This window comes from Arvicanthis niloticus, chromosome X (genome assembly GCF_011762505.2).
Source record: "Arvicanthis niloticus isolate mArvNil1 chromosome X, mArvNil1.pat.X, whole genome shotgun sequence".
In the NCBI taxonomy this organism is placed as follows: domain Eukaryota; kingdom Metazoa; phylum Chordata; class Mammalia; order Rodentia; family Muridae; genus Arvicanthis; species Arvicanthis niloticus.
The window spans coordinates 33,036,572-33,046,402 of NC_047679.1; the positions used below are offsets into that span (position 1 = coordinate 33,036,572).

The window sequence follows — 9,831 nt, forward strand, 5'->3', positions numbered from 1 at the left end:
TTATAGCTATATCATTTATTTATAAAGCTCTGTTTATTACACATAAGTCAAGAAAGCAATAGTATGTTGGAGAACATAGAAAGAGTAGAAGGAATATTTTATTCCTTATGCATGTGGGTAGCTTGTTTCTCACATATATTTCATACACATAAAAGGGATAATTGAAGTCATTGTGAACGATAGTTTGGATATCAGTTTCTGGATGGCATTTTAACTTACAAGGGTCACTTTGCCTTTGTTGATATTCCACAGCACTGGGGATGAAATGAGATAAAAAAATTCTCTTCAATTTTGAAGAGATCAAATGTCAAGTCCAGGGTGCCCTCTTCTGAACAATCTAGCCAATGGAGCACACAGCTGTTATATGACTCACCTAATCAGACTTCATAGTTTCATAGTCCTTGTGAAAGAACTATTACTGTTTATTTAAACTTTACTACATTATTAACTGATATCAAACTATAGATAGTTTTCTAGAATCTTCTCTGCGTTGATCAATATAGCAGAAATAACATTTCTCTGCATCATTTGTAAACAAATTCCTCATCAGCTTCCTGTTTACCCTATATGTATGTGAAGGTGTGCATAATATATTAAAGATAGCATTAGCTACAGCAGATATCATATATTGTATAGAATTACTTCATATTACATATATTAGAACTAACATTAATTAATATTATTTAACAGTACATACTTTTGAATGTTAAGCAAAGATATATCTCTTTGTATATATTCAAGTATTTTATATATAAGTTTATAAAATATGCTTGAATATGATGTGCCATAAATAGTTGTATAACATATATGTCATGCTGTCTCCTGAGAGGATCTACCAGAGCCTAACCAATACAGATGTAGATGCTTAGATGCTTGCAGCCAACCATTGGACTGAGCCTGGGGATAACAATAAAGGAGTTAGTGGAAGGAGTGAAGGAGCTGAAGGTGTTTGCAACCCCATAGGAAGAACAACAATATCAACCAACCAGACCCTCAGAGCTTCTAGGAACTAAACCACCAACCAGAGTATATGTGGAGAGACCCATGGCTCCAGCTCCATATGTAGCAGAAAATTGCCTTATTTGGCAACAATGGGAGAAGAGGCCCTTGGTCCTATGATGCCCCAGTGTAGGGGAATTTGAGGGCAGGGAGGCACAAGTGGATGGGTGGGTGGAAGAACACCCTCATAGAAGCAAGGGAGGGGTGATAGGATAAGGGGTTCTGGGAGAGGGTGGAAAGGGGCTAACATTTGAAACTTAAAAAAAGATAATATCCAATAAAAATAAATAAATAAAATCCAAAAAAGAAAAGATATTATACAACAACCATAGCATATATTATGGACCCTATCTATATATACTAGTTTTATGTAATTTATTAACACATAATATCTAAAAATTCTAATATACTTACATATAAAACCTAAATATCTTTAAATAAAACTTTCTTAGCAAAATAATTTATTGGATTTTCAATGCAATTGTCTAGCAAAGAAAAAGCATTTCTCAGTTTCAAACCCTTTGTTGTTATTAGAATATGTATATGTACTTAGTATATGTAAAGTCTGTAGTAGAAAGACTAAGATACATATATCCTTCCCAGATATAAGCACCTGTCTTTACTTAAGTAGAGTACGCTTTTACTCTTAACTGTGAGACACAACAGGCTAGGCTAAGCCAAACAATTCATATTTCAAAGTAAATGTTTATAACTGACAAAGTTTAAACGTAATCCCATTAATGAACTTCATCCTAAATAATAGATGTTACTCAATCCAGAAATATCTATTCTTGAAATTTGTTTCTTGGTACAACAAACATCATAAATTTATGAAGATTTTACTGAAGAAAAGCATTTCATAAACACGGGCTACATAATGAAACTTGTCAGAGAGTAAAGTATGTTTTAAGTAGAGTGTGTAATCTATGTTGTTTTTTTAGATGAATATATGTGTTTGTTTCCATATATGAAATTTGTTACAGGTGCATTTTAAGGAACTTCACTTTCTCTTCAAATTACACGTTTTCATACTGAAAACTTAAAGATGACCTACCAGTAAGCCATCTTATTGTAACTTTCCTCAACAATTCCTCATGAAACTGAAGCTGAGGAAATCTCTGCTAGTAGGGAAGGCATTAAAACCTGAAAAAACCTGAGGAGCATCTAAAGGCATCAGTCAGTTTTCATGCTGTGTCTGTGATCTTTGGGAAAGAGAAGGAAATCTGGGACCAATAAAAACCTAATCACAAAATCCCAGAAGTAGAGAGTAGATCAATTCTTATGATTAGTCATTGACACAGCAAGCAAGCAAAAACAAATATCCCAGAAGGTCTCATAAAAAAAAACCATTAAATAAGTGTAAAACATGAGTCACTTTATGAGCAGATTTCTAGAAGCATATCTACTTGTTAGAGTTAACTCTCAACTATTTGCTAGTGAATTCCTGCCGTGATAGATTATAAACAACCCTGCAGGCTTTGGCTATACCCCAGAAAAGAGCCTGGGTGAAAGTGAGATTTAATCTGTTGAGTATGCCTGAAAGTTGTCCTAAGTGACTGTAGGATTAGGCAGCTGAGTTTCTTCTAGCATTAGTGTTATTTATCATCTGTGCTGCTTTTTCTCTTCATTAGTTCTAAACACTGGAAGTTCACTACATATACAGATACCAAAAATAATGTTTGGCAAAAAAAAAAAGAATTATTAGTTTAAATCCTTTAGTATTTTATTTTACCAGAGGACAGATAGTCCCATAGCCTTTTGCTAATAAAATTAGTAGAAGCAGCTTCCCTTTCAGATTCACACACCTGGCACAAATTATATGTGTGAGTGCTCAAGAGTTTTACTTTCCTTAGCCCAAGGCTTAACTAAAATCCTGTGCCACCTCAAAGTAATTGCTTATAAATAATTACAACTTGGAAGTGTGTGCGTGTGTGTGTGTGTGTGTGTGTGTGTGTGTGTGTGTGTTACTACTCATGGGCTCCTAGTCGTGTAATAGTAGACATAGAGTATAACAAACAGAAATATACCTTGAATATGCTTTGAAAAGAAAAGAAAATGCTTCAAAAGCTTTGTTTTCAGAGTTTGATAGAATAAGTTGTACCATTAGTTTCCTTTGGTGAGTCTTTTGATTTCTGCTTTGACTATATGAAATGGGTCCCTGACATCTTCACTACGATACAGTAAAAGTCTGAGATTATGACCTGTCACTTTGATTATAAGCCATGACTCCAATTACCTCTACAAAACCCCTGGTCACTAAACTTATGATGTTATATGAACACCATGTTTAGATAGCATTCTAGTAGTTATCCAAGTAACTTTGCTACCAGAGTCTTTCCTATAAAGCTCCTCCTTCAGAGGAAATCACATGTATTTGTCACACACACACACACACACACACACACACACACACACACACACACATCCCTTCCAGGTAACTTTGAAGCATATGCACAAATTAAATTTCACATCCACCAAAGATCTTTTCTGGGATATAGCCAAAACCTTCAGGGTTGTTTATAATCTACCAAGGCAGCTATAGCAAGCATGTTGAAGTCTGAAAATGACTTGTGTCAGTCAGTTCTCTAACTATCACATGAGTCTTAGAGACTGAAAGTGGGTCATCAGTCTTGCTGGTAAGCACCATTTCCAACTAGCTATCTTTCCAGCTCCAAATAATGATTTAAACACAAAGCAAACAACAATACTTTTAATGTACTCTTTTTTTAAATGAAGAAAATAATATTCAAACCTCAGGGGGGGAAATGTCTTCAGTCTACAGACAGTACATTAGGCTACACCCTGTAAGATTTGGCCTTCAAGTCCTGACTGCTATATTCCAGTCCCTAACTTAAGAGATCTGAAGACATGACACCCACCTTGCCTCCCACACTACTTAACCACCCCCCCCCCGGCCCCATGTAAGGTGGGACTGGGAGTCCCCTGTGTGACTCTAACTTTCCCAGTTTCTCAAGTAGAAGGAAAAGATAATGCCAGGGCTGGCTGGCAGAGGAATGGAATGGAAAGGTGTTACTCTGTGCTGAAATGTTCCTAATTACTCTTCAGGCAGCCCCATTTTCTGTCCCAGTTTCCCCCCAGTAAGGGAAGCTGCTTTCATATGCCATTTTCCCAAAGCAGTTTGCAATCAAAACTATACCTATATAGGCCAAAACTATTGATGGTAATTCTAGACATAGAAGGAATTTGGGGGCATTTATGGACTCCTAGAGTGTATTTCTTCTTGAGCCCAAGCCAGGAAACAGGACTTCCACAATTTTTCTTTCAAGATAATAGGAGGCCTACCTCTTAATCATAAACATGCAGCTGTAACCTGAGACTAGTGCCAGGCAGGCACTCCAGGTTGCTAACAAATCCCTAAGCACCACCTATAACTCTCTTGACACTTCATTCTCCCTTAACTGACTGAGGTGTAGAAGGGAGGGAAGGGGAGATGGGGAAAGAGGAGGGATTGTTTCCAAAAACCCCTGAAAATAAAATTCAAGTTTTCTCTGAGAGTGCCTTTTGAACCAAAAACATGCAAAAAAGACTCCGGACTCAATGAAAAAAATCAAACTATATACAATGGACATTTAAATGACAACAACAGAACTGGAGACAAGCTAACAATGTTTTTTTCCATCTTTCCTTGAGTGTGATTATTTTCATCCTGAAACTTTATTACCCTTTTGCTCTGTTAATTCAAGTGTTTTTCTCATTCAGTTCTGAAGATTATTCAACAATACAGTAAGAAATGGAGTCCTATTATATTGTGCAGAAAGTATCAGTGTCAGATAATACCACCATAAAAATATCACACTAATTTATATTTATTTTTATTCAATTTTACATTTAATTTTAGCTAAAATTCTACCATAGCATTGACTAATTCTGCTATATGATCTTTATTTTCTTATCATATTTAAATACTCAGTACTAATGTCTTGTTTTGAAGTATTTTTTTCCAACAAGTAAATACTCTCAAAACTATTTGGACTTTTCAGCAACCTCTTCAAGTGCATTTACCTTCCAAAGTTTTATTGTTTTTCATGTTCCCAGATTAAATGGTCAGTATTATTTCCCAAGGGCACTGATGTTTTAAAGGTACTAGTCTTCTTATTCACTAACAAAGATTGGTTTTCTTTTAATCAAAGGTTAATCTGTTCATCCAGAGAAAACTAGAAACATTTAATAACTAGTTTTCCTCTTGAGACTGGGCATTGTTAACTGCCTAAGACATAATTAACTGCAGAATACCAGTCAACAAATACACTTTTTACTTCATATCTGGGGAATTTAGGTGCCCCAATTTAATAGAGGCCATGGTACTAGTATCAAATCTACAGTCTTGGCCTGACCTCTAAAAGTAGCTGTAAAATGGTGTCTAATAAATTAAGATGAATGACAAATCCCTCTGAGGCAACAGGCCTGCATTATTACTTTGTAATGGATACTCAGGTTTGAGCTCAGGACTTTACAATAAGGATAAGAATACAAATACCAGCCGGGGTGCAAGGTCACACGTATGCTCCGTTATTTTGCATAGAAGATAATGGTGACTCACTCCACTCACATTATATGGGGCTGAATATTTTTAAATTACTTTTTTTCAAAACAAGACTATCATACCAGAGTACAGTATTATCCTCAATAATGGGACTGAATTTGCAAAGGTGTAGAAGCAAACAATTAGATCTTCTAATCACAGTGCCAAGACAGGGGTTATCAGAAGCCACAGTGGGTCATTTTGATGGGGTTTTCAATGATAGAGTAGCTTGGAAGTTCAAGGATGTACAGCAAGGAAGTGCCCCATTCCAACCAGGAGAGGTACAGAAGGCATGCTCAAATTTCCGAGAAGCGGAATGCAGTTACGACTTGGGCAGCCTCTGTATCTATGCCACCCCAATGTTGCTGGAATCCTAAACAGGGAGCCAAGAGCCTTCAGCAGTTAAGAAAAGTTCCTAACTTGGTCTTCTCCCACAGAGTCCACTGACAAATAGTATCAAGAAGTTGGCAGAGTCACTGTATACTTGATATGTTATCTGTGAACAACTAGGACTGGTGAAATAAACTCCTAAAGACAAATACAAGTCATAAACTTTGAATCTGATTGTCATTTTCAGCAATAGCAATGAGGGTTCACATCAATCTTGTTTGTTTGTTCTATATTTTTCTTTTTGTTTTATTCTACATTCAAACTTGTTCCTACTTATTTTGATTTCCTCTGTTTCTCAGATTTATTGCTTCAGGCCCTTATATTTAGTGAAGAAAAGAGAGGTTTTAATTTCATTTTCTGTTAATACTCAAACTAAATATAGTGTCTCTTTATCACTGAAGCCCTCTACTTAACCAATTTTGTTGTTATTGTGGTATATAGAATTTATTTTTTTACTTTAAATTCTGATAGCAGCCCCCTCCCTCCTCTCCTCCCAGTCCCACCTCACATATCCTTCTCTCCATCTCCCCTCCTCTACTTCTGAAAGAAGGAGAAACTCCCCATGGGTACCAACACTCCCTGGCATACATCAAGTCACTGAAGGACAAAGAGCATCCTCTCCCACTGAGACCAGATAAGGCAGCCCAGCGGAAGGGTGCTGACCCTTAATTTTTGACAATGACATCAAAACTATAAAATGGAAAAAAGAAAGCATCTTCAACAAATGGTGCAGGTCTACTTGACCAATTTTAACAGAAGTTATCCACTTTGACTGAGAATATTCTGTCCACTGCTTTCCTCTGTGCTGACCCCTCCCATCAGACCTGTGGGAATATAAAACAAAGTGATCCGTATTTGCATTATTCTTTGGAGCCAAACTGTATCAACAACCCTAAGCTGTTGATATTTATAACTTCTAAAGGGCATAGGCCCACATCTACTCATGTTTCTGCTGTCAAAACTTCAGTCAAGGTTTCTCAGGCTAATAGGGACTGTGAAGACTTATGTTCCTCTATCTATCATAGAACAGACTACCAATAAACACTTTTGAGTCTCCAAAACACAGGTCTACTTTCCAACAGGAAAAAAAAAAAAAACTGGCATTTCTAAACTCGCTACAACTAAAGCTGGCATATTTATTAAATTCCATTTAGTCCCCATGATCAAATTGATGCCCTTCATTATAAAGATTAAAACTTTTGCTCTCGTCTTTGTTCTACCTTTTCAGGTCATGGATTATACGGGACTTTTGAAATGTTATCCTCGTGGAGGAAAACTAGAGAAGATCAACATGTTAAAGAGCGAACTGCAGAAGTCTATGCAGACTCCATGCTCTCCTTCTCTCTCACCACTGCCATGTACTTGGTCACCTTTGGCATAGGGGCCAGCCCTTTCACAAACATTGAGGCAGCCAGGATTTTCTGCTGCAATTCCTGTATTGCAATCCTTTTCAACTACCTCTATGTACTCTCATTTTATGGTTCCAGCCTTGTGTTCACTGGCTACATAGAAAACAATTACCAGCATAGTATATTCTGTAGAAAAGTTCCAAAGCCTGAGGTATTACAGGAGAAGCCAGCATGGTATAGGTTTCTCCTGACAGCTAGATTCAGTGAGGAAACAGCTGAAGGTGAGGAAGCAAACACTTATGAAAGTCACTTATTGGTATGTTTCCTCAAACGCTATTACTGTGACTGGATAACCAACACCTATGTCAAGCCTTTTGTAGTCCTCTTTTACCTTATTTATATTTCCTTTGCCTTAATGGGCTATCTGCAGGTCAGTGAAGGGTCAGACCTTAGTAACATCGTAGCAACTGCAACACAAACCATTGAGTACACTACTGCCCACCAAAAGTACTTTAACGACTACAGCCCTGTTATTGGGTTTTACATATATGAGTCCATAGAATATTGGAACTCTAGTGTCCAAGAAGATGTTCTAGAGTACACTAAGGGTTTTGTGCGGATATCCTGGTTTGAAAGCTATTTAAATTATCTTCGGAAACTCAATGTGTCCACTGACTTACCTAAGAAAAATTTCACAGACATGTTGAGGAATTCCTTTCTGAAAGCTCCTCAATTTTCACATTTTCAAGAGGACATCATCTTCTCCAAAAAGTACAATGATGAGGTTGATGTAGTGGCCTCTAGAATGTTTTTGGTGGCCAAGACTATGGAAACAAAGAAAGAAGAACTCTATGATCTCTTGGAGACCCTGAGGAAGCTTTCAGTCACCTCCAAGGTGAAGTTCATTGTCTTTAATCCGTCTTTTGTGTTCATGGATCGATATGCCTCCTCTCTGGGAGCCCCCCTGCACAACTCCTGCATCAGTGCTTTGTTCCTGCTCTTCTTCTCGGCATTCCTGGTAGCAAATTCACTGATTAACGTCTGGATCACTCTCACGGTTGTGTCTGTGGAGTTTGGAGTGATAGGCTTCATGACATTATGGAAAGTCAAACTGGATTGTATTTCTGTGCTATGCTTAATTTATGGAATTAACTACACAATCGACAACTGTGCTCCACTGTTATCCACATTTGTTCTAGGCAAGGATTTTACAAGAACTAAATGGGTAAAAAATGCCCTGGAAGTGCATGGGGTAGCTATTTTACAGAGTTACCTCTGTTATATTGTTGGTCTATTTCCTCTTGCAGCTGTGCCTTCAAATCTGACCTATACACTGTTCAGGTGCTTGTTTTTAATAACATTTGTCACCTTCTTTCACTGCTTTGCCATTTTACCTGTGATACTGACTTTCCTGCCACCCTCTAAGAAAAAAAGGAAAGAGAAGAAAAATCCTGAAAATCGGGAGGAAATTGAGTGTGTAGAAATGGTGGATATTGATAGTACTCGCGTGGTTGACCAAATTACCACAGTGTGATGGTATTCATATATTTTCACCCTAGGTCTTACCAAGAACAAAATGCTTGTGTTGCTGAAACAATTAAAGTCAAAGTTGCTCTGTTAAAAAAAAAAAAAAAAAGATAAACAGACATGGGGAAAAAGTAAAAGGTGAGGATAATAGGTATGGCATCTTTAAAATTACTAAAGCAAAAGGGTTTCTATGATAATTTACTTATACACACACAAAACTCGTATTTTTAAGTAAGATCAAACAAAGGAATGCTTATTAATAAGCAGGATCCTATTTTACCTACACTGCACAAGTTACTGGTATTGTAATAAAATGCAACTGATTGCAAGGTCAGCTGTTACGACAAAAATAGGTTTAAGCATTGTTCAAACAACAAGGTTTCCTAAACTTCTGCAGAGAAGTAACTCTACTTAGGTTCTGTCGTTTGAGGTCTTCATTATTTCATCTAGCACCTCAACACTCAAGGAGATTCTGTGAAAGTTCTGATCAGCAAGAGGAAGCCAGAACCTTTGAAGCAGATGTGGTAGGCTGAATATCATCTACAAATTGAAACTGAGTGTCACTCCCAAATTCTCTTAGGTGAGCCAAGTTTATTTTTTCTTGAATGAGCTTGTCATATTCCTCTACTGATGCACCTTTTAACACCTGTATGGCTTAGCTAATGCACTCAGAAATCCATGACAGCTACAGCATTACAGAATTGGGCAATTCTATTTCAAAATATCTTGTTTCCTGTCATGAAAAGGGTCTACTATATTAGTTACAGCTCTTGGCAGGAACCTCTGAGGGTGCAAAGCCACAGAGTCAAGCCACAATATCTGGCATGTTGGAAGAAAAGCAGGTGTCTATTTGAATGTACAGAGTATCTCTATATTAACAAAAAAGAAAAGCCAGCTGGTACAGATGTTTGTGGTTTGGCCCTACATGCTCTTTTGCATGGATGCCCAGAAACAAACATCTGCCCCAAAACAACACCTGCCTACATATATGAGGAAAAGAAAATTAACACTAAAATGGTTATT

The 9,831-nt window shown here is 37.2% G+C and overlaps 1 protein-coding gene across 1 annotated transcript in view; it reads left to right on the forward strand.

The window, feature by feature from the left end:
- The window catches only part of Ptchd1 (patched domain containing 1), a 49,800-nt gene extending 40,831 nt beyond the window's left edge, over nt 1-8,969 (forward strand). The window contains exon 3 of the mRNA XM_034485617.2: nt 7,161-8,969. Within this exon, the coding sequence (XP_034341508.1) occupies nt 7,161-8,815 (1,655 nt within the window). The 3' untranslated portion in view covers nt 8,816-8,969. The remainder of the gene's footprint in view (nt 1-7,160) is intronic.
- The last annotated feature ends 862 nt before the right edge of the window (nt 8,970-9,831 follow it).